Here is a 26,142-nt window from a genome sequence, read left to right on the forward strand (position 1 = left end):
CTTTTGGGATCCACTATGATACTTTGCTCAACTGTTTCAACATTCTTTACTATCTAATGCATAATTTCAAAAGCTAAAAAAACCATATATCTAATTCTTTAGCATTACTACTAATAACAGATGACACCTAGATTGTTTAACCTTTAATTATTCTTCCTTATTTAAAAAGATTCAAGAAAATGAGCAGTATAATCATTTTCAGGAACGAGTGACTAGTTTCTGCCAAAATACTGTTCAAAATATATAACATCAGTATACCAGCGACCTCATTTCTAGTACAATCATAAAACATTATATCTGCACCAACTGAAATTTTAATATAACTTCTACTTATGCTTTTGATTTTTTCATTTTTTTCTTAAACAAAGAAACAATTTAAACTAAAAACAAAAACCAAAAAAGCAAAAATAGTTCACCCCCACCCTAGCACTCACCAATCTATTGTCCATATCTATCAGCTTAGGTTTTTAAAAACATTTTTTTAGATTCCACCTATGAGATCATATGGTACTTATCTATCTATAACTTATTTCACTTAGTATAATGGCCATCCATGTTGTCACAAGTGGAAAGATTTCATTCTTCCTTATGAGCGAATAATATTTCATCTTGTGTGTGTATGTGTTTACCGTATTTTCTCTATCCATGCATTGATGGGCACTTAGGTTGCTTCCATATCTTGCCTATTCTAAATAATGCTGCAATAAACATGATGGTTCATATCTTTTTGTTAGTTTTTGTTTTCTTCAAATAAACACCCAGAAGTGTAACTGCTGGATCATATGGTAGTTCAATTTTTAATATTTTAAGGAACCTCCATACTGTTTTCCATAGTAGCACCAATTTATATTGCCATCAACAGTGCACAAGGGTTCCCTTTCCTCCACATTCTCACCAACACGATACTTCTTGTGTTTGATAACAGCCATTCTAACAGGTGTGAGGTGATACTGCATTAGTTTTGATTTGTATTTATCTGATGACTGGTGATGCTGAGCACTTTTTCACGTACCTGTGTTGGCTATCTGTATGGCTTAGGTAAAATGTCTACTCAAAGCCTCTGCCCATTTTAAGTCAGATTTGTTGTTGTTGTTATTAAATTGTATGAGTTTTTTCTATATTTTGGATATCAGCTCCTTACCAGATATATTATTTGCCATTATTTTCTCCCATTCATTAGGTTGCCTTTTCATTTTGTTGAGTTTCTTGTGCTGTGCAGAAACTTTTTAGTTTGTTACAGTCCTACTTGTTTATTTTTGTTTTTAGTGTTCAATTTAAAAAATTATCACAAAGACTTATGTTGAGGAGCTTACCGCATACATTTTCTTCTAGGAGTTTTATGGTTTCGGGCATGTTTTACTTTCAAGTCTTTAATCCATTTTCAGTTCATATTTGTGGATGATAGGAGATAGTGGACCAGTTTCATTCTTTTGCTGAGGCTGTCCAATTTCCCTAACACTATTTATTGAAGAGACTGTCCTTTACCCAATTTATATTCTTGATTTTTTTGTTATCAATTAATTGACCATATATGTATGTTTATTTCTGGGTTCTCTATTTTGTTTCATTGATATATGTGTCTGTTTTATGCCAATTATCACACTGTTTTAATTACTACAGCTTTGTAATATAGTCTGAAATTGGGGCGCATGATGCCTCCAATTTTGCTCTTTTTTCTCAAGATTGCTTGATCTATTTGGGGTCTTTTATGGTTCCATACAAATTTCACTATTGTTTGTTATACTTCTGTAAAAACTGCCATTAGGATTTTGATGGAGATTGCACTGAATCTGTACACTGCTTTAGGTACTATGTACATTTTAATAATATTAATTCTCCTAATCCATGAGCATGGAATATCTTTCCATTTATTTGTATCTTCTTCAGTTCTTCCTTAATGTTTTCTAGTTTTCAATTTACAGGTCTTTCCCTCCATGGTTAAATATATTACCAGATAGTTTATTCTTTTTGATACAATTGCAAATGGGATGGTTTTCTTCATTTCTCTTCTGACAGTTTGTTAGTATACAGAAAAACAACAGATTATTGTGTACTGATTTTATATCCTGAAAGTTTACTGAACTCATTTATAAGTTCTAATAGTTCTTAGATGGAATAAGAAACTTTGATAGACCTTTGATTTTGATGCTAAAAACAAGTCTTGACCCTAAAAATTAAATTTTATAAAGAGTATATTATCAGAAAGTTAAATTTATATATTTTCTCCATTATAATGGGTATTTATTCAAGATCAATAATAAATTCAAATCCTGACTGGATATGTAATGACAGGTCATTAAAACATAGTTAAAGAGGCTCATTACATACACATTTTAAATTCACATGTTATTAAATCAATTTTAAAAAATATAGCCAAGCAGAAAGAAAATTAGGGAAATGACAATTTAATATGAAGATATGCCTGAGTCAGCTATCCAGGATTCAGAACCGAACTCTAGCTTATTAGTTAACATTAGTTATTATTAATATTTATATTAATATAAGTTAATGATAAAAATATTAATAATATATTAATGATTATAATTAACACATTACTTAACCATTCTGAATCTTTGTGAAAAGTACAGAAATATGAATCTGAGATACTCTGCCCTCAAACTTTCTCATAGTTTGCTCCTTCCTATTATTTTGATCTCTGCTCAAATGGTAACACCCAAGAAACATATTCCTCTGTTTTATTCCTCCTCATAGGACTGGGTACCTATAACATCTGAAATTATACTGTTTTCTTGTGTATTGTCTGTCTCTTCTATGCCTATCTTGTCTCCTGTTGTTTTTCCACTGGATAGAATAAAAACGGGTAAAATGTAGGTGCTAATAAATATTGGGTGCATGATTAAATAATACCACCCAACTAAAAGGGTCTTTGGGAAGATTAAATAAGACAATGAAAGTAAAGCTCATGATCCCAAATATGACATTCAATAAATAACAGCTATTACTTTAATCTTTCATTAGCATTTATTTTAATTACTGTATGATTAAAAATATAAACTGCCTAGTTCAAGAGATGCTAGTACTATAAAAGTCTGGTCCAGAACAGTGTTTCTCAAACTTTAGTGCACCACAGAAGAGCTTGTCATTACACAGATTTCTGGCCTCCCCAGAGACTGATTCAGTAGGTCTACAGTAAAGCCCACAGAGAAGTTCCCAGGAGATCCTGCTGGTGGCTGCCACTAGTCTAGTGACTGCACCTTGAATAGCAACTATATATAGCATAAGGTCTTTAAACATTGAGTATCAATGTGTCAAAAGTTCTCTATAACTTATATATTAGTATATTTATAATACTTGTTCAAAAACAATAAATAGTTCATTATACTTAAATTTTACCATTTTAGGGTTAAGTTATTCCTCACTCTTCCATATTACCACACAAAATCACAAAGTCCCTTAACTGTCACATCAATCATATTTAATTATCAATTAACCCTTGTTCTTTGCAGAAGTTAAAAACCAAGTACAGCCTGACCTGTGGTGGCGCAGTGGATAAAGCGTCGACCTGGAAATGCTGAGGTCGCCGGTTCGAAACCCTGGGCTTGCCTAGTCAAGGCACATATGGGAGTTGATGCTTCCAGCTCCTCCCCCCTGTCTCTCTCTCCTCTCTCTCTGTCTCTCTCTCTCTTCCCCTCTCTCTCCTCTCTAAAATAAAAAATGAATAAATAAAATAAAAAATAAAAATAAAAATAAAAACCAAGTACAACGATGTATTTTTCCAAAGAATTCATTCTTAGTCAGGGGATTAATGCCATGATCTCTGAAATGGCAAAAGGAGAAAACTTTCCTGTCTTGTTCCACCGATTTCTGTGTCTAAACCTCTTTTTCCTTAGGAAAGAATCATCGGATTCTCAAACCACTGAAGAGTTAAGAACCAATACAATGTGTTCTTCACATTTTAACTGCTGGAACAAAGTTCTTTTGTTCTTAGTTTAAGTATAAAACTCCCATTTTAAGTCAACAACCGATACAGCCACCAGCAAATATACTCTAAGGCAGTGGTCCCCAACCTTTTTTGGGCCACGGACCAGTTTAATGTCAGAAAATATTTTCACGGACCTGCCTTTAGGGTGGGATGGATAAATGTGTCACGTGACCAAGACAAGCGTCAAGAGTGAGTCTTAGACGGATGTAACAGAGGGAATCTGGTCATTTTTTAAAAATAAAACATCGTTCAGACTTAAATATAAATAAAATGGAAATAATGTAAGTTATTTATTCTTTCTCTGCGAACCGGTACCAAATGGCCCATGGACCGGTACTGGTCCGCGGCCCAGGGGTTGGGGACCACTGATCTAAGTAACCTAAAAAAGTTTCTTAGAACCCTGGTGCAAGAGATAGAGCATCCCTTAATCTAGAACCACCAATCTCTAGTCCCCAATGCAGGATCTCTCCCTACCTAAGACACACAAGAGTTTCACCTATATTTTAGAAGATAGTTTTGCAAAATTCCTAAGTCCTAACCAACACTGCCTACCTAAATGCCTTTCAAGCTATCACTGCATTTGAATCCCTGAAAGGAAAAACACAATAAAATAATCAACTGACTGGCTATTTATTTATTTATTCACTTAAACTTTTATTAAGCACTCAAGTATCAAGTATTAAGAATACACAATACAAATCTGTCTGTGGTAGCAGGTGGGTGGCGTATCTTGGAAATGATTTTTGAAGAATGAGTTAACTGCTAGCTAGGTATTCAGGAAAAGTGCATTCCAAACAGAGAAAGCTACTAAACCAAGTACAGTGTGTCCGTAAAGTCATGGTGCACTTTTGACCGGTCACAGGAAAGCAACAAAAGACGATAGAAATGTGAAATCTGCACCAAATAAAAGGAAAACTCTCCCAGTTTCATACCTATTCAGTGCAATTCGATGTGGACTCATGCAGATTTTGTAGGGCTCCTTAGGTAGCTATCCCGTATAGCCTCTACAGACTTGTCACTGACTGATGGCTTACCAGAACGGGGTTTCTCCACCAAACTGCTGGTTTCCTTCAACTACTTATCCCACCGAGTAATGTTATTCCTATGTGGTGGCGCTTCGTTATAAATTCGCCGATATTCACGTTGCACTTTGGTCATGAATTTGAATTTAGCAAGCCACAGAACACACTGAACTTTCCTCTGTACCATCCACATCTTGACTGGCATGGCCATGGGCTGCTCTGCTGTATACATGGTGTTACGTCATCATCTGCTCATGCGCACATGCTGCCACATCATCCTACAGAAACTGGGTTTCTAGAGCCTGAGGCAAAGGCCATGGAGCCATCCTCAGCGCCCTAGCCAACTTTGCTCCAGTGGAGCCCTGGTTGTGGGAGGGGAAGAGAGAGAGAGAGAGAAATGAGGGAGGGAAAGGTGGAGAAGCAGATGGCGCTTCTCCTGTGTGCCCTGACTGGGAATCGAACCCAGGACATCCACATGCTGGGTCAACGCTCTACCACTGAGCCAACCAGCAAGGGCCAGAACTTTTGGGTCAGTTGAAGACAGTGATGAAGATAGTAAGATGTTTAAATGATCACCACTATAACACTGGTCAGGAGTGGGCTGCTGACTCTGGTGAGAGGTAATAAAGGTCTGAACAAACCATCCCAGGAGGAAGGAAGTGAGGGGACAGATTTAAGAGGTATTAAAGGGAGAAATCAGTCAGGAATTTGTCCCTGTTTTTCAGTGAGGATAAAGAGAGTCAAGTGTAGAACATATTTCTTGTTTGAACATCTGAGTATTAGAATCCCATTCATTCATTTTTAGATACGTTGAGTTCCAGGTCACTTGTGGACATCCAGTAGGATTCTGAAGCTCAGAGGGAATAAACTATGCCAGAAATAAAGATTCAGGAGATATCAGCATAGGTAGTTGATGCCTCAGAGTAGATGAGTTCACAGTAAAAAAAAAAAAAAAAAAAAAAAAAAAAAAAGACCCAAATACACCTGTAGAAATTTCTTCTTGTATTATGTGAAGTTTTGATTGATGGAATTTTAAGTTCCAAATTTATCTTTAGCACTGTATCCTAGTGGCTAGCAAAGTGCCTGACACCTAATTATTTATTTTTAAAAATTCAATAATTATTTGTGTGAACAAGTTTATTTCTTTAGGTTTGTGGATTATTAAAATTACCTCATAGACTTGTAACCATAGTTAATATAGATTTAGTTCCTCTAGTATTAAATGACCATTTAAAACTAAAAACTCACTTATGTTTTAAATTTTTTCCTCATTTAACCATTTTATCTTTTTATAGCATGCCCTTGGCCTGCTGAAGGGAAGTGGTGTTAGTAGGCTTTTATAAGTTTTTTCTTATAGCTCCTTGCCAGGAGCCTAGGACACAGCCTGCCTTGCTGTCACTGCCTCCCCCTTCCTGCTGACTGTCTTGAACCTTTCTCCACCTTCCACCTAACTGGAGTGCTCAGAACACCAAGGTCTGCTGCGGTCAGCCATCCTATTGGTTCTTTTGGCCCTTCTTTCTACATGAATAGGGAAGTGAGTCAGTGTTAGCCCTAGAATTCCTCAAGGAGAGAATGGGAGAGCAACAGCCTTTCTAATCTGAAAAGAGAAAAAGAGTTAAATTGCCTGTGCAGAGTATTTTGAAAGAAGAGTCAAGTACATTCATTTATTCACATCAAAGCGAGGGAGAGTCAGGACCCCCACTCCCACCCCATGCACCTCTGCGGCAGCTGGTCCCAAAGACTAAGGCTCCTGCCTGAAAACGCCTAGGACTATGGCTTTCAGAAAATACTTTAGTCCCTTCTCTTGCATTGCATTCTGCTGCAATATCCTAACACATACCCGGTATTTTATCATTCTGTTTCATCACACTTATCAACATCCAATTTTATTTCAAACATTTCTTAACTTGATTACTCTATCTTTCTTCACTTGACCAGAAAGTCCAGAAGGGCAGATTCCATGTCTGATTTTGCTCTCCAATAATAAAGTCCATTTGTGTATTTCAAACTTGGACAGTAAGACCAAAATCTTTATAATTAGTTTTCATAATAAGAACCATTCTTTACTTATATCATAAAATTATAATCTTGATACAAAGTTACCTTAATAAGATATTCTTTTTATATGACTAAGTCAAGACTGAAAATATTATGGGATATCACAATGTCACTCAGCACTTCCCACTTCTTTCCTGTATCATTTGACCATCTTCCTATTCTATTTTATACTGCTCCCAAATCACAATACCACTCTATCTGTCCCACAAGAAAACCAAGTAGTATCAAAGAACCAATGACTGAGGAAAACTGCTTGTGGTACTATTTATTTTATCAGTACAAATAAGGGGATATTTTGCAAGTGAGATAATTTTGCCTTGTCATAAGCCCTAATATAACTACAAACAAACAAGATTGCCTAGAAATCCAAGAACTGGAAAGCACATAAAGATCAGCCCGACAGAATCCTCAGGTCTCAGACACTGGGCTTTGTTCCTGATCCCATCATTTACTCTGTTTTGTGTTCTCTGTTGACGATAAAAGACCACATTTATGATTTACCACTGTCTTCTGAGCACACTTCTGCCATTTTCATTCTCTTAGTAAAGGGGCTTGATGACTTCCAGGAACAACTTGTGCAGTTAAACGGTCACACCTTTACACCTTAAATTGCTGTTGCAAACATAAACATAACCTTGCTTATAAACTGGTTATTTAATACTTCTAGCATCTTTTGTTTTTCCTCCAAAACTGTGGCATTTAAATTGGAATTTCTTAATGCCTCAAATAATTTTCTTTGAGAAGAATACATATTAAAGCTATATTATATAGGTAGAAAAAGAAGAATTTGTGCTTTCTCCTTATCTACCAAACAGTTGGCAGTTACTGTTGTAGACATCCAAATATAAAAGGCACAAATGTTAGAAGCGGCAAAACAGCTTGTGGACTATGTCCAGGTACCATTCTTGGTATAGCGGGAAACATGGAAATATAAGACAGTCCCCATTCTTGAGTAGCCACATCCTATTGGTCTTCCTCAAAAATACATCCACCATCCAACATCCAATCACTCTTCTACACCTCCATCTCACACCTCATTACCCTAGGTCCCTGGTCAGCAAACCACGGCTCGCGAGCGACATGCGGCTCTTTGGCCCCTTGAGTGTGGCTCTTCCACAAAATACCATGTGCGGGTGCTACCTTGATAAGGAATGTACTTACCTATATAGTTTAAGTTTAAAAAATTTGGCTCTCAAAAGAAATTTCAATCGTTGTACTGTTGATATTTGGCTCTGTTGACTAATGAGTTTGCCGACCATTGCCCTAGGTGAAGGCCCTATAATCTTTCAGCTGACCTGCAGCAATAGCCTTCTAACTGATTTGTTCTTCTTGAATCTGCCAAGGACATTTCTACCTCAAGGCCTTGTCCTTAATTTCCACTGTCTAAAAATGTTCTTCCCATATATTCACAGAGCTCCATCCCTTCAGGTTTCTGATAAATTATCATCATATCGCAGAGGCCAACCCTGACACTATACAAAATAACCCCATCTTGCCTATCTACAAGCTGCCTTTGTTTCTTTTCATAGCATCAATCATCAATGTAGCACATATTTATTATTCATTTCTCCTGAAACTTCTTTAGAGCAGAGATATTTTTTACTATCTTGTTCACTGCTGTTATCTTCTGTGCCTAGAATGGTGCATGGCACACAGTAGGTATTCAATAAATATCTTTTGGGTGATATTTAACTGGTAATTGCTTAAATAATGACACAGGCCAATAGTAAATTAGTATTTCAAGACAGTTCATAGTTAATTGCCAACTGAATAACATGAGCCAGTAATACCCAAAGGAGTCTATACACCAGCAGCATTACCTGGAGAGACCCGCCCAGACCTCACCACAGCTGTCTCCAGGTATTGTTCTGAGCATGTGTTTAAGCAGCTTCCTGGTGACTCGTTTTTTTTATTGTGGTAAAATACATATAACAAAAATTTCAATTTTAACCATTTCCAGGTGATTATATTTTGCACCCCCGTTTAAAACAACTGCTATAATATTTCAGTTCAGCAGAGGGAGTATAGCCGAAAGGGAAGATTAAAGAAAAAGAGAGACACCATTTTATCTTAGAAAGAGTACGGGATTTGGAGTTGAACATAGGTTTACTATTCATTAGCTGTGAAACTGGGCAAGTTACTTAACTCTGGTTCTATACCCACAAAATGAAGATGCTGAAGCTACTGATTATTAGTTGAAGAGTAAAAGTTTTGGTTAGACAAGATGAGTAAGTCTTGGAGGTCTACTGTACAGTACTGTGCTATACACCTGACATTTGATAAGAGGGTATATTTAATATTAAATGTTCTTATCACAAAAATACTAAGAAGGTAGGAGGAAACTTTGGGAAGTGATGAATTGGTTTATGGTACAGATTTCATGATGATTTCATGTGTGAATACTGATCTCTAAATTCATCCAATTGCATACATTAAATATGTACAGCTGTTTGTATGTCAACCATACCTCAATATAGTTTAAAAATAGGAATTAAAGTATGCATATTCTAACAAGACCTCTGAGCAGATTTTCTTCAGTATAACTTTTTTAAAATAAAAAAACAAAAAGTTTACTTTTTAAAAAACTATAGCCAATAATATGCTTATGATTTTTAGAACATTTAAAAATCAGATAAAAGTCAATTATAATCTAAATAACACAAGAACAATTTCATGCCACTAGTATACCAATGACAAATTCAATCCTGAAAATATATTTAAATTTAAGATAATTCTTAGAATACTCATTGTTTCAAAAGTTAAACACTAGATAAAAACAGAACGGGGTAATTTGAAAAGAGCAAGTGTAACTCATCACTTCTGATGGGTACATGAAGAGTACTTACAGGTATGGAGGCATTCCGTCACTGTAGTCGGCTTGATCAGATACCCTTTACAGATATAGCAGGTAATGTAAGGATTGAAATCTTTCACCAGGTGTTTCCTTTGGGTAGCCATTCGTAGTTAGCTAGGACTGGCTTCAGTAGTTCAGGTAAAGGAAGGTATTAAGTGGATGAAAGTCTGATTCCAAGAGCTGGTATGCAGTTCCCAACTGGATATGCTGAGGCATGAGAACTAACATCCAGGTCTATCATGAGATTACTGGTCATCACTCCTTTTGGTAGTTCTGCTTTCCCATACCTGTTTCCATAATAATTTAAAAGATGAGAAAAAACAGTGTTAAATTCCTCATACTGTATTAATATCATTATATTAGCAAAAAGTGTTGCTTGTTCCAATCTGGGTAAACAGGTGAAAAGAACATTTCCCTTACTGTAACACTGATTTGTAGACCTGCTAACAACTCAGAATAATGACAAACTAATCCAATCCTGAGGCCTCAACTGTCACTCCATACCAATGACATCCAAGGCTATTAACTCCAGTTTTGACAGCATCACCTCTTTCTTAATGCATTTTAACTATCTGCTTGACTGCTCTATTAGGAGTTCCTGGTGATACGTTAAAAAATTCAAAATCGAAGTCATTATCGTCCCTATCAAAATGGTCCCTGTTTCCATTCTCCATTCTGTGCCCTGTACACAGTCTAGTCAGATCAAATAGATGTCCTTTTCCTTTCCGTCCATAGCCACCCCACCCACCATCAGCCCGTATTATATTCTGCTACCAAGTTAGCACAGAATGTCAGTGTCTCCTCTTTATAAACAGAAAAACATTTCCATTTCTTAGCTTGTCATAAAAGACCCTCCCAGGCTGACCTTGACATACCCTTCAACACTCAAGTGGACTGAAAGGATGACTCTCCCACAGTCCTCTCTGCAGGCTCTGAGCCCTCCATCCAACAAGCCCTTCCTCTCCTCTGTCTAGATCAGCGATTTCACCCAGTGTGCCGTAAGGATTTTTAAAACACGAAATACCTGACTAGTCAAGGGTACTAAAGTTTTTCCCCTTGGATTGTCAAATTTAAAAAATGACTACAGCCAACAAAACAATAGCTTTCTGGTGTGAATAAAAATTATACTTAATTTTTGTCAAATCAACAAAAAAATATATTTTTTGGTTTGCTGCAGAATTTTAATGATTAGTTTGTGTGTACCGTGATTTGGAAAAGGTGGAAAATCAGTGGTCTGGATCAGTGGTCCCCAAACCCCCGGGACCGCGGACCGGTATCAGTCCACAGAGAAAGAACAAATAACTTACATTATTTCCATTTTATTTATATTTAAGTCTGAACGATGTTTTATTTTTTAAAAATGACCAGATTCCCTCTGTTACATCCGTCTAAGACTCACTCTTGACGATTGTCTCGGTCACGTGATACATTTATCCGTCCCACCCTAAAGGCCGGTCCATGAAAATATTTTCTGACATTAAACTGGTCCGTGGCCCAAAAAAGGTTGGGGATCACTGGTTTAGATCCTACCTAGCCTTCAAAACCCTTCTCCAATGCTATCCTCCCTGTAATTCCTACATGGTTTTTTAACACTTCACTCCTGTTACATTCTCCTTTTACCTCCTTTGATTTATAATTATATACTTACTCCTTATCTCTCTATTAGCAAAAATCTTTGCTAGAAACTGATTGAATTTAGAAACGTATAAATAACCTGGGTCATGCTACTTATCCTCTCTAAAGTCCTAGTGTTTTGGGGTTTTTTTGAAACTGTACAATGAAAATAAGAGTGCCAGCTGCCTAGAGTGGTGAGGATTAAATGAGATAATATACATAAAACTAGCACAGTAAAAACTGAGTCCTTAACTTTTTTCCAGACACGTTTAGTGTAAATGACTTGTACATAAGGTTACTTTTTTTAAAAAAGTTGTAAAGGTTTTTTATTAATAGATGTATCCTTTTAGAAAACAGGACAGGAAAAAGGTGTTGATTTCTTAAGTTTAATTTTGTAAAGAGGAAGTTTTTCCCTATCTTAGCTGTTCACTCATAGATAAGTACTCAAAAAAAAAAAAAAAAAAAAAAAAGTAAAAGGCATCATCATTCCATACACACATCGCCATTGAGAATGCGCAAGAAATAGGTCCTGGGTGTAATCATCCTATCCGCTCGGAAAATTGTGCGGAGGGTGTAGCAAAAAGGGGGCATAATGAAGCCAGGGGGTCTGGGTCTGGTCCTTAGCTGTGTATGACCTTCAGCAAGGCGTTTACTATCCGTGTCTGTCTGCGCTTGTCCCTCTACGGCAGGATGGAGGGCCCTGCCTTTCCTACAGGTAGGTTTGCGGGGAAGCTCGAGTCAGAGAAAGTCCTGCAAGGAAACGCACTGCGCGGACCGGGAGCGCTGGAAGGGCGTGAGCCACGGAGCCCCGTCGCCAACCCACAGAGGAAGCAAGTACGTGCAGTGACAGCGCAGGGGCGGCGGGGAACTTTTCTGCGTCCTCCAGCGGCGGGACCGGCAGTCCGGCCCCGGGCGGTCAAGCCCAAGTCCGTCCCGTCCGCCCCGCAGGTGCCGGGCCCCGCTGACACCGCCGCCAGCCGGGCCTGGGCTGCGAGGGAAGGACGCACAGCCTCGCCCTGGCCGGCCGCCCGCCGCCCTCTCCACCCCCGAGGGGAGGCCGCGCCTCCGAAGCCCCCAACCCCGGCCGGCCAGCCCCCGCTCCCGAAAGACTCCCGGTTCCGGACGGGGCGGGCCGCGGCAGGTGCCTGGAGGTGCCGGTGTCGCTTCCGCTCCGGGCCCAAACTTGGGCGCGGAGCGCGGGGGCGACGGGGTCCCGGCCCCTCGGCAGCTCTCCAGGCCGCCCGGTACCTACCCCGCCGCCGCCGCCGCCGCCACTCCTCGCCCGCCAGCGCGCCGGCCTCACAGGGAGGGAAAGTGAAAGAGAAACAGCGCCCGCCGCGGCCTAGCCGGTCTCGGCGCCCCGTCCGCCCTCCCCCTGCAGGCGGGAGCGCGCCGGCTCCGCAGGGCCACTCGGCTCCGGCACGATAGGGCACGACGGGCCTCCGGGCCCAGGACCAGTGCCGCCCCAAGGGCAACTCCACCCCCTTTCAACGGCCCGCGCCAAGGGCTGGCCACGCCCCTGCCACGCCCCCGGCGCCACGCCCGCAGACCACGCCCGCCGGCCGGCGCTCCACGCAGGTGCGGGGTCGTCCCGCCCGGCCCGGCCCGGCCGCCCGGTCGCCGAGGCTCCTGTGCGACGCGTAGCTTGGGTCAAATTTTTTCTCGGTTATTTTTCTCTCCACCCCAACCTCTCCTGGTTGTTTTCATCATAATGTCTGGTATAGTTTTCTCGGCGTGTTTAAAATTCTCAATGGTCGGTGTTGGGAATGAGTCACCCTGCGAAACTGTCTGCTGGGCTGCGTCTTCCCCAAGCCAGTCCCAGCTGGGTCGAAAGGGGTCAAAAGACATCCTTTGATTTGCACCTTATTTAAAAATCATTAATGAGACTGTCACTGTGAGGTGGATATAAGACAGCATAATTGTTGACAGCTGTAAGCAATCGAGAGCACGGTGGGGGTGGGGGTTTTAGGGAAAGGTGAATAGTTATGACTGTTTGCAAGTGTCAAAACAAAAAACCCAGTTATCTTTCCAATGGGCTTTGAGATCTACGAAGGACCATTCATTGCAAAAAGTGTATTCAAAAGCATGCATTAAAAGATTCCTCAAAGTCATTCAATCCCATTCTGCAATTCTACAAAGTTACAAATTTCTACTACAACCACTATTTTGCTAAACATACATTAGACCTGTTTCTTTGCTTCATAAAAGACTATAATCCAGTAATCTAGGATAGCAGGGAAAACAATGTGGTCTTCATCCCGAAACAAAAGTTAAAACTAACATCCCAAAGGGGATCAGCAAAGGGCAGCTTTCAATAATGTGTATTAGAAAGAGTAAAAGGTGTTGCAATTACATCATCTTTGCTTCTGTAGAAGTGAGAGCAGGGATGGTTAGGGAGTTGACAGTAGTGGAGGGGGCCGGGGGAACTAGTGCAAAGTAGTAGCTGTATCTCCAGTTGTCAGTAGTCACCTTCCTCATTACCAGAGTGATAGACTGTGAAGATGGCTCTAGTGAGAAACCACTGATCCCAATAACTACCAATCCAGCAGCCATACAGGTATTCAAAGATCCATTTCAAATTTAAAATACATCAAAAAGTAGACCAGGACAGCTTCTTAAATTATCCAATTTGTAATTAAATTTATGTAGAGTGAACATTTAAAATTTATCATTTTTAATATCATAGCAGGAGCAATACATTTTCTGAAACAGCTTTCGATGACCAATTTTTAAGGCAAAGATGGGTCTTTTTTAGGGTAACAAGCCCATTTCCAAGTTGGGTGTACTTCAATGAGTCACGACAATCACAATGAGAATGGAAAACAAGTCAAGTCAAATGACTTTATCGGTGAGGAATCACTCTTCAGCTCTTTCATCTCAGAGACTAAACAGATCAACATGTGAAAAGTCACCCTATTTCTAGTGTATTTATAATATGTAATGGAAAATATTACCGTACATGCTATCATACCTACTACAACATACAAAACAACTTGGTATTTTCCTATTTTGCATGTGAACCTATTTTAAATATATTTATAAAGAATAACACTTAATGGAAGTCCAGGGAGCTTAAATGTGATTGTTGATCAACATTATAAGTGGGTTAATTAGCATTCCCTGAGGAAATGGGTTTGAGGATGGATATGCAGAGGACATACCGATACATTGGCAGTGGAGAGAGGGAGTCACAAAGATGCTATAGAGCAGTACCTGAAAACAGATGTGTAGGTGGGCTGCCATGATGGAAACTGCAAATGGTGGGGGAGAGAATTACAACCTTTGTAAAGGAATCTGTCCTTTGTGTCCCTAGAGGCAGCATGGTTTGTCAAAAATGTTCACTGGTTTCTCCTTGACCCTCTTTAGCAACCACCCTACCTTTCCCATTCCAAGAAAGAAAAAAAAAAAGCAGAAACAGTAAAAGAAAAAAAAAAAAACCTCAAACATCTGTCTGGTTAAAAAAATAAGAAAAGTCAAGAGAGAATGTTACAAAGCAGCAGCAAGTTTCCTGACTTATGCGCTGGTTCTAAGCATTTAAATATAAGACTTTTAGCTGCTTTGTTGCCTCTCCTCCCCTGGGACAGCCTCCCAGTAATTCACTCTTTCTTCCCTTGGTTCTGGCTGTGGCTGTGGCGCTGGAACAAACCATAGAAGCCTCAATATGAGGGGGGTGGCTCTGATAACAAATCTCAAGTACCAGTGGGACCCTCAAGTAAACAAAGGCCTGGAAGCAACTGGATATGTGGGACCAGAAAAAAGAAAAGGCAGATAAAAGAATCATAGCTGGGAGTCCCCTTATCACTCATCTACTTCAGCTTTCTCATTTTACAGATACAGAAGCCAAGATCCTGAGAAGTGGCATATTCATAATCACAGAGCTGATCCTGGTGAAGCCAAGACCAAAACAAAGGTGCCAGTTCCATATTATTTACACCTCTCAAGAGAACTCTCAAATCCAAGAATTTAAGGGGGGTCTGGTAAGGAACAAATTAACTTAAAGAAAATAAAGGAACAAAGGGAGAGAAAAATGGGTGAGGAGAGGGAGTAAATAACTGCTTAGATGGTATTCAGAGTGAACTGGACCCTGGTGATTTTCCTTCAAAGAAGCATAATCCCAAAGCAGTAACTTGCTTGACCACTGATTCAGATTCATCCAGGGGACCACAAATGGCTCTTGATAACCCCTGGAACTATCTGTATACCTAAAAAAAATGGTTTTTTTGTTTTTGGGGTTTTTTTTGTATTTTTCTGAAGCTGGAAACGGGGAGAGACAGACAGACCACATGCGCCCGACCGGGATCCACCCGGTACGCCCACCAGGGGCGACGCTCTGCCCACCAGGGGGCGATGCTCTGCCCCTCCGGGGCGTTGCTCTGCCGCGACCAGAGCCACTCTAGCGCCTGGGGCAGAGGCCAAAGAGCCATCCACAGCGCCCGGGCCATCTTTGCTCCAATGGAGCCTTGGCTGCGGGAGGGGAAGAGAGAGACAGAGAGGAAGGGGGGGTGGAGAAGCAAATGGGCGCTTCTCCTATGTGCCCTGGCCGGGAATCGAACCCGGCTCCCCCGCACGCCAGGCCGACGCTCTACCGCTGAGCCACCCGGCCAGGGCTCCTAAAAAATGTTTTCATTACTTTATATTTCATGTCCAGATATTTATTTCCATTAAGGCTGGGCAATAGGTGGGTGATTTTGTGCTGAAAATTTCACATTCCTTTCTTATTTAATATGTCATTAAGTAACTGTTAAATTGTTTAACCCTTTGAGTAGCGGGTTTTTTTCATGCTCATTGACACCCAGGACTGACTTTTTTTTCAAAAAATGAAATTAGTTCCAGTTCCAGTTTTATTAACTTAAAATCATGTTTGTTTGATAACCAATTTATGGAAACAAGAACATATATTTGCTTTTAAATGTTGCCTTACACATTTTTTAAATAAAAATTTTTGTATGAGCGTACTCTGGATGGTCAGGAGGCACGAGGATGTACATGAACGTTCGTACTATTCAAAGACTTAATGGCATAACATTTTAAAAATAAAGTTATATCTTTACATTCCCCTGAAATATTAAATAACTTTTTCATTCTTATAAATTATTTTATATATCTTACATATGCTACTTAATCTTTTAACATGGAATATCTCTAATATAAAACTACCCTCTGTATTCTAAAAATCTTCTACAGAGATTTTAGAATATATTAAAAAGTAAAGTGTCCAAATGGGTCCAAATGTATTTATTTATTTTACGGCCTTGGATTATAGCTCAAAAATCTAAGATTGTCTAAAATTAGTGATGGAGGACTGGGAAGAGAAGAGAGAACTGAAGGACTTCCAATCATCCTTGACCATGCCTCTTTTTCTCTTATTGCAGCCTTCCCATGCAATCAATAATGTTCAAGGACTCTCTCTGCTAAATGTCTCTTGAATCCTTCCAATTAACCTACCCTGGTTCAGATCACTCACATCTCTACCTTCCATTACTTCAATGAACTCTTAAGCAGTCTCCCTACAGCTCTTCTCTGCCGAAACATTCTCCCACAGCATGGCCAAAGGACTCTTCCTAACCACAAATTTGATCATGCTGCTCCCTGGCTTAAAAAAACAAAACAGCCCTGGCCGGTTGGCTCAGTGGTAGAGCGTCGGCCTGGTGTGCAGAAGTCCCGGGTTCAATTCCCAGCCAGGGCACACAGGAGAAGCGCCCATCTGCTTCTCCACCCCCCCCCCTTCCTCTCTGTCTCTCTCTTCCCCTCCCACAGAGGCTCCATTGGAGCAAAGATGGCCCCAGCGCTGGGGATGGCTCCTTAGCCTCTGCCCCAGGCGCTGGAGTGGCTCTGGTTGCAGCAGAGCGACGCCCCGGAGGGGCAGAGCATCGCCCCCTTGGTGGGCAGAGCATCGCCCCTGGTGGGCGTGCCGGGTGGATCCCAGTCGGGGGCATGCGGGAGTCTGTTTGACTGTCTCTCCCCGTTTCCAGCTTCAGAAAAATACAAAAAAAAACCCAAAAAACAAAAAAAAACAAACACCCCAAAACAAACCAAACAACAACAAAACAAAAAGAAACTTGGTTCTTAGGATAAAGCCAAACACTTAATAGGCCCATCCCAGATCCCTGTTGGTTCTACAGTCTCTCCCTTGAACTCGATGCTGCAGCCATAATGAACCTTTTTATGCTCTAACTAGAGAGATGAGTCTCCTTTGAAATGAGTACACTGTCCTAATCCCCTCATCTCTCCCACCCTTGCTAAATCTGGCCAATTCTCATTTATCCTTCTGGTAGCATGATCTCAAAGACCACCTTCCCAGACACCTCACAGCTGCTTAAGAGTTTCCTCGATTCATACACCACATACACACGTAAACAATTCATACTAATTCTCTCAAGTTCCACATCCTACGGTCTTGGTTGATCCGATTTGGTAGTCTGAACCTCCTACTAGTGCGTAAGCCCAGTGGATACATTGCTTGACTGTGCATCCCTAGCAGAGTGGATGGCAAACAGTAAGCATTCAAATAAATACTGAATGAAACGCTGAATGACTACACACACTCTAAAACACACTCTGTATACTCTTTCTTCAGTTTCTTCTTCGAAGGATCTTTACAAAGGACATGCTAAGGCAGGGGTTGGGAACCTATGGCTCACGAGCCAGATGTGGCTCTTTTGATGGCTGCATCTGGCTTGCAGACAGATCTTTAATAAAAAAAATAATAACGTTAAAAATATAAAACATTCTCATGTATTACAATCCATTCATTTCCTACCGCTCATGTTCATGGTTGCGTGTGGCTGGAGCCAATCACAGCTGTCCTCTGGGACAACACTAAATTTTTATTGGATAATGCATAACGTACACAGGTCGTTGTATGGCTCTCACGGAATTACATTTTAAAATATGTGGCGTTCATGGCTCTCTCAGCCAAAAAGGTTCCCGACCCCTGTGCTAAGGCATAATCCCTGCCCTCTAGGATTACTAATTAAAATCACACCAGGGAGTAGATAATTATCTACAAGAAACAGTTATGGAGCAATACACCAAGTTTATTAATAAATTGTTAAGTGGAACATGATCAAATGACAAAAACTTCATTTGAAAGATGGAATACCATGGGTGGTTAAGAAGTTAGTCCTATATGCTTAAGACTCTGCCAGTTACAAAGACAGCAAGATAAAATACCAAAAGCTATGGTATTGAAATGAGAAAGCCAGAAAGAAAAAGAGAAATTAAGTCAATATACTAAAAGTAGGTACAGATTAATAGCATAGGTATAGGGAAAAGATTAGTCTGCAAAAAACTGTGCAACTGGCTAAATAAATATTTCGAAGTGCTTTAAATACATTATGCGAAAGAGACAGATTGACAATTTTTTTTTCTCCTTTGAGAGGCAGAAAAACTAGCTGTATTTTCTTTACTGTGATGTCAACAGTTGGCTGAAGCAAGTTCCATTAATACTGAAAGAACAGACTATAACTAAAATAGGTACAGACTGTAAGGAAAAGCTGGATCTACTCCCATCATCAGCGCTATGGTATTTTAAAACATCCTTATAGAACCACAACTGTTATTTTGGGAGGTCAGATTAAATCTCTGAGGATCATAAATGAACAAGTAACCTAAATGCAAAAACTAAGAATATTCCATCAAATCTGAATGTAGATGATTCTAAATTAGCAACGATTACAGAAAAGTTAGGAAAAAAGCTCTACCAAATAGATAGATGATAGATGATAGATAGATAGATAGATAGATAGATAGATATCAAATTCAACTGGGGCAAATGCATTACAGAAACTGAGTAATATAAACATTCATATACCAAAGGAGACTGGGCACAGGAATAGAAAAGGACCTGAGTTTACAGGTAGCTGTGCTTTAGAATAAAGGATACTAGACTCCGAGTCAAGAGAACCTGCTTTTTAATCAGGGCAAGTCACTTAACTTCCTTTGGCTTCATTTTCTTCCTTTGAAAATTGAGATGAACATTATCATCATTATCATCTTAATCACTGGTCTGCAGGGAAGATCTTCATATACTTGTATGTTGTTAAAATGAGCTGCTAACCAAGAAGTGTTTTTCAAATTGTAAACTATAAAAAATATGAGGATGAGGTACAAGTGATAATGCTGTGTATCACCAGCAGTTGAATAGTCCCTAGTAATTCTGTGCCACCCAGCAGAGGCCCTGATACTAAGATATACCCAAAGATCTTCTGTAGAAAAAATGAGACTCTCGAGGCTTGGCACTGGATCGTGGGCACAGCACAGAACCAGGCATGCAATGGGCAGTACAGCACTCCTTCCTCTGCACCAGTATGCATCACACCCATTTTAAAAAATCAAGAGGGGAAAACCTAAATATTTCACTAAGCAATTCAAGATCATACAAAGAAGACTAGTTACCCCCAAAATGTTTAATAATTTGGGTTAGTTCAACATTGTAGAAGCAGTGTGTTAAATATTTATTCACTCGCCTCAAATGAAGGGGTAGCAGAAATGTTTTCCATTAAAATGCAAAGTCTCCAGGCAGGGTCATAACTAAGCCCTTATGAACCATCTCTTGAGCTATCTCTTCCCAGCTTGCCAGGATTAGTAGACACCGGAGGCTTTAGTTACCAGTTAACACTTTAGCAGGGTATTAACTGTAACATTTTGCTGGCTGGGAGGCTGGGGAGCCAGGAGGAGGAAAGAAAGAGTATCTGAAAGAAAATGGGAACCCACCAAAGATCTGCTCTCTTGTGCTTCACAATTTTGTCTTAGACCAAAATCAAAAACAGAAAAGGTCTGGAAAACAAATGGCAAATTAATGTGTTCATACTGTCTTCAAGTAGTCAAAGACTTATTGAGTAAAATATTGGTTTTTATATAGGTTTGCAGAAAAGCTAAAAGAAAACTAGCATGAATTAAGACAGGGGACATTAGCTATAAGGTGCACATTCTTAATTCTTTTTTTTATTTTTTTTTATTTTTTTATTTTATTATTATTATTATTATTATTTGTATTTTTCTGAAGCTGGAAACGGGGAGAGACAGTCAGATAGACTCCCGCATGCGCCCGACCGGGATCCACCCGGCACGCCCACCAGGGGCGACGCTCTGCCGACCAGGGGGCGATGCTCTGCCCCTCTGGGGCATCGCTTTGCCGCGACCAGAGCCACTCTGGCACCTGGGGCAGAGGCCAAGGAGCCATCCCCAGCGCCCGGGCCATCTTTGCTCCAATGGAGCCTTGGCTGCAGGAGGGGAAGAGAGAGACAGAGAGGAAGGAGGGGGTGGGGGGTGGAGAAGCAAATGGGCGCTTCTCCTATGTGCCCTGGCTGGGAATCGAACCCGGGTCCCCCGCACGCCAGGCCAATGCTCTACCGCTGAGCCAACCGGCCACATTCTTAATTCTTGACCTTAAGGGTGATAAAACCTATAATTAAAAAAAAAGTCTTAGAAGCTGTGATAACTTCTTGCTAGTTCAAGAAACAATATTTGTCTTCAATGATTTCTTCAATTCTGTCTGTAGAAAGAAGTCATCCTAGCTGACTGGAAAAGCTCTTGTCATTTATCAAACCTTCCTTTAATACCTTCTTAATGAGAAGGTGAAAAAAAGCACCAGCATCAAAACATCTTAGATGATGAATAAAAACACAAGATGGCTTCACAGAAAAGTGGTTAACAGAGCAGACACTCCATGAGGGCAAGACATTTATCAGTACTGTCCTTGAATCAAGTCTAAAACATTAAATATTTGTTGAATGAATGAACAAATGAGCATGCAAAACATCTGACTTTGCAGTCAAGATGGCTCACATTCAAATTCTGGAACAATCTCTTACTGGCTATTGTGTCGTGGGGCCAATAACTACTTTGGGTCTCAGTTTTCTCATCACTTAAAAGAGTACAAATCTCAGAGAAGTTTTTAAGAGATTGTATGAGATAATACACATAATGCACTTAGTACACAATTAGCAAACAAATGCTCACTGAATTAATTATAAGAATTTAGTATCTATAACCTTTCCTGCTATTGGGACAAAACAACAGTAAAAAATAGAATCTAATTTAAGGCCCGATGATGAACATATACTTAGAACAAATGCCTTAGTGCGATTTGTTTGCTTTTAGGAAGTACATGGAGGCAACAGCAGGTCACCTAACTCCCTTCCAGGTGCCTTTTTTCTCCCTACAAGAATTTTAGAATAAGATTTCTCTCTCTAAATGCTAAATGAGTGAAATATAAAAATCATGGCTTAAATAACTTATCTCACGATGAAATCAGGAAATAGCACATACACGGAAGTCTAAAGAATTTTATGAACACCCAGCACTCCAGCTGAAAGGCAGGACTGAAGTGTGACATCCAGTATTTAGCACCCTAAAATATAATCAATTCTATTCTACCCTGTCTGAAATCATTGTGTGTAAACAGAAAATGATGAGCAAGAACCACACAAAAGGGGAAGTGCAAAGGGCAAGATGTGGACAGTGTGTAGGAACACCGTCCTGGACAGAGGGACACTGAACTTGGCAAACTCTGAACGAGTCACCAGAGAAGTATGCTTGACCCTACCCAAGAGTGGGTCATGAGACCTGAATTATCATCCTTTATCTTTGGCTCTTATTCCAATGTCAAAAAGTCCTTTTAAGAGTATTATTTTGTGTTTTCTTGTACTAAGATACTGGAAGGCAAATACCTGAATTGCAAAGTTAATATTTTGTGACTGTTCACTGTAAATTTTGAGATCTTCCTTTTTACTTTTAATCGACTAATATCATGATATTGTGTTGTATTTTTCAGGTAAAGATGTGTCATTTTAGAGCTGAGGACATTAAGAAATTTTAATTGGCTTACTCAGGACCAAATCAAGTGGTAGATCAGTCAGGGACAAGGCTAGACTTTTCCTGTTTCTGTAAAGTATATTTCTTTAAATTAAAAAAAATTACGGATCAGCCAGTCACAAAAGAACAACTATTACATGATTCCACTTATATGAAGCACCTAGAGTAGTCAACTTCATCAAGACAGAAGTAGAATGATGGTTCCAGGGACTGAGGGGAAAGGGATCCGAGTTACTGTTTAATGGGGACAGAGTTTCAGTGGGAAGAGGAAAAAACCCCGAAGATGGATGGTGGTGATGGTCGTACAGCCATATGAACATAGCAATGAACTATACACATAAAATGGTTAAAGGATTAAATATTTGCTATGTGTATCTTGTAATAAAAAAGTTATGCAAAAAAGTCTTTAAAAGAAAATCACTAACAAACAGTAAGATGCTTGGCAAGCCATTTTATGAGCCTTAACCTGCCCATTTATAAAAATCGCATTAGACTTGGAAAACAATCTCTGATGGCCTTGAAGTTCTTCAATTATATAGTTACACAATTCTGAAGCATTACCTGAAGTAGCGGTCAGCAAATTTTATCTGTAATGAGTCAGATGGTAAAAATTTTGGGCTTTGTGGGCCACAGCTCCTACTATTCAACTCTGCTAATATAGGGCAAAAGCTGCCAAAAACAACATGTAAGGAAATGTATATAGTTTTGTTCCAATAAAGCTTTGTTGTTTTATTTAAGAAACTGGCAGTAAACCAGATTTGGGCGTTAGGCTACAGTTTGCCAGTTCCTGACCTGGAGAAGATTTCTGTGAACGTTACCAATGAAAAGCTTCCTGGATCCAGGGTTGATCACTTCTGTAATTCCAGTAGCTCTTGATGACTGTTTCAAAGCAGAACACTTTTAAATTTATTTATTTATTTATTTTTTACAGAGACAGAGAGTGAGTCAGAGAGAGGGATAGACAGGGACAGACAGACAGGAACAGAGAGAGATGAGAAGCATCAATCATTAGTTTTTCATTGCGCGTTGCAACACCTTAGTTGTTCATTGATTGCTTTCTCATATGTGCCTTGACCGCGGGCCTTCAGCAGACCAAGCAACCCTTTGCTGGAGCCAGCGACCTTGGGTCCAAACTGGTGAGCCTTGCTCAAACCAGATGAGCCCGCACTCAAGCTGGCGACCTTGGGGTCTCGAACCTGGGTCCTTCCGCATCCCAGTCCGACGCTCTATCCACTGTGCCATCACCAGGTCAGGCCAAAGCAGAACACTTTTAGTACAACATCTTAACTTTATAATTTCTACATTTCAGGCACTGAGTAGAATATAGTGGCTTAACTACCAAAGGTAGCGGTATCATCATCATCATCATCACTATCATCAAATGGCTCAGAGAATGAGAAATTATATTTTATTCTTCTTTGTCAAGGTTTGCCACAGTTTTATCTTTCTCCTCTATCACAATAGAGAGAGTCTGCCGATAAAGAGAAAAGGAATATTCAACCAAAGCATTCTCTCCTATTTGCCAAATGTAGGCTTTGCCTCTCACATCTGATTTAAAGACACCAAACAGTCCTGGTGACTTTTAAAGAGAAAGTGTTTTCCCATTTTCCTTGGGATTCTAGAATGCTCATCTAGAGACCACACAGGGCTTCGAGAGGTAAACTATCTACTCACGTATTTAGAGACAGTGCTGCAAGCCGGCCTGACCACTCACTCCAGCCCCACTGTGCCCACCTCGGCAGCCTGCAGCCTGGTCCGAGAGGCCCTGCAGGATGGGAGTGAGAACTTACCACCTCATCTCCTTTGAGGTATAGTGGCTGCAACAAGACAGGATACATTTGAAATAAGGACACTGCAACTGTGGGAACTAGATTTGGCCAGACAGACTAAGGGGACAAAAAGGATGCTTCTAATTCTCTGATGCTGAAAGAAATTTATGCAGCTGACAAGTACTGACAATATTCTCCGCTTCTAGCTTTTTGGATGACTAGTATATGCAAATCAAGAAGAATCTGTGAACAGGGTAAAAGAGTTTCAAAGTACTTTTCACACAAGTCATCAAGACTCAGGTCCATTCACTACACTACTTCTATTGCTGAATTATGAAAGAGGAGGTTTTGATTTCTGATCATTTAAACCCTAGCATTTTAATTTACTAAAGTAAGAAAACTGCAGAAAAATCCAAGGAAGAAAGGTAACTATATGTATTCACATGTTTTTTAAAGGTAGGTTTTGTCAAGAATTGTTGGTCTTGATTTAAACAACTTATAATGATACTTCACTTACTAAATATTTTGGAAAGATGATGCTTATCATATATGCTGACAAGGAAGTTAATTGGAAGTTGATGACTATAAATTCGTAGATCAACATTTCCTTTATAGTATTTTCTGAACAATGGACTTCACTTTTTATCAATGAAGTCCAAAATTTTAACGGGAATACTACCAGAAAAGGAAGGGATTACTATAATTAGAAAATGAACTTCTGACCAGGTGGCGGTGCAGTGGATAGAGCGTCGGACTGGGATGCGGAGGACCCAGGTTTGAGACCTCAAGGTCGCCAGCTTGAGCGTGGGCTCATCTGCTTGAGCAAAGCTCACCAGCTTGGACCCAAGGTCACTGGCTTGAGCAAGGGGTTACTCGGTCTGCTGAAGGCCCACGGTCAAGGCACATATGAGAAAGCAATCAATGAACAACTAAGGTGTCGCAATGAAAAACTGATGATTGATGCTTCTCATCTCTCTCCGTTCCTGTCTGTCTGTCCCTATCTATCCCTCTCTCTGTCTCTATAAAAATAAATAAAAAAGAAAAATAAAAAAAAAATTAACTTATAAGCACATGCATGACTACCTGTCTGAACACTTTATATCATATAACTTGATGGTATCAAATAATAAAACTGAGTAAGTAGAAGTTAGCTCTTAAAAGTTGACATTTATGATACTAAGACTCAACAACAATGTGAATGTTTCAAACTTCTGTACTTTATTAACCTGTTTCAATATGCCACATTAAACACATAGTTCACACACGTGTTTACTGTATGTTAAATATTGCACAGATTTCTTCTAAGTGCCTGTTATGGGTTTGTGTCCCCTCAAACGACATATTGTTGAAGTCTTAACCCCGTACCTGTGATTGTGACCGTATTTGGAAATAAGGCCTTTGAAAGTATAACCAAATTATGATGAAGTCATACTAGAGTAGTTGGGGCCCTCATCCAATAGGACTAGTGCCCTTATAAGAACAGGAGAGAGGCCCTGGCCGGTTGGCTCAGTGGTAGAGCATCGGCCTGGCGTGCAGGAGTCCCGGGTTCGATTCCTGGCCAGGGCACACAGGAGAGGCGCCCATTTGCTTCTCCACCCCTCCCCCTCTCCTTCCTCTCTGTCTCTCTCTTCCCCTCCCGCAGCCAAGGCTCCATTGGAGCAAAGATGGCCTGGGCGCTGGGGATGGCTCTGTGGCCTCTGCCTCAGGCGCTAGAATGGCTCTGGACGCAACAGAGCGACGCCCCAGAGGGGCAGAGCATCGCCCCCTGGTGGGAGTGCCGGGTAGATTCTGGTCGGGCGCATGCGGGAGTCTGTCTGACTACTTCCCTGTTTCCAGCTTCAGAAAAATGAAAAAAAAAAAAAAAAAAAGAAAGAAAGAAAGAAAGAAAAGAAGAACAGGAGAGAGACAGATAGGGAGAATGACGTGTGACGACACGGACGCACAGAGAGGAGATGGCTACAAGACACAGGCAGAGACTGGGGCAGCAGCACCAGAACTGCAGGTTGAGGGGAGGGGAATAAGTGCAATTTACATTACACTTAACACTATATAGTCTTTCCAATC

General features: G+C 40.2%; 1 protein-coding gene across 3 annotated transcripts in view; it reads right to left on the reverse strand.

Moving 5' to 3' along the window:
- Positions 1–26,142, reverse strand: part of PCGF5 (polycomb group ring finger 5) — a 117,122-nt gene that overhangs the window by 50,796 nt on the left and 40,184 nt on the right. For 2 of the 3 annotated variants that reach the window (XM_066355816.1, XM_066355814.1), the window contains exon 2: positions 9,870–10,164. In XM_066355816.1, coding sequence (XP_066211913.1) covers positions 9,870–9,981 — 112 coding nt within the window. In that variant the 5' untranslated portion in view covers positions 9,982–10,164. Of the gene's footprint in view, positions 1–9,869; positions 10,165–12,743; positions 12,933–26,142 lie in introns of those variants that run through there. The other variant, XM_066355815.1, reaches the window with a different exon arrangement.

This window comes from Saccopteryx leptura, chromosome 13 (assembly GCF_036850995.1).
Source record: "Saccopteryx leptura isolate mSacLep1 chromosome 13, mSacLep1_pri_phased_curated, whole genome shotgun sequence".
NCBI classification, from domain to species: domain Eukaryota; kingdom Metazoa; phylum Chordata; class Mammalia; order Chiroptera; family Emballonuridae; genus Saccopteryx; species Saccopteryx leptura.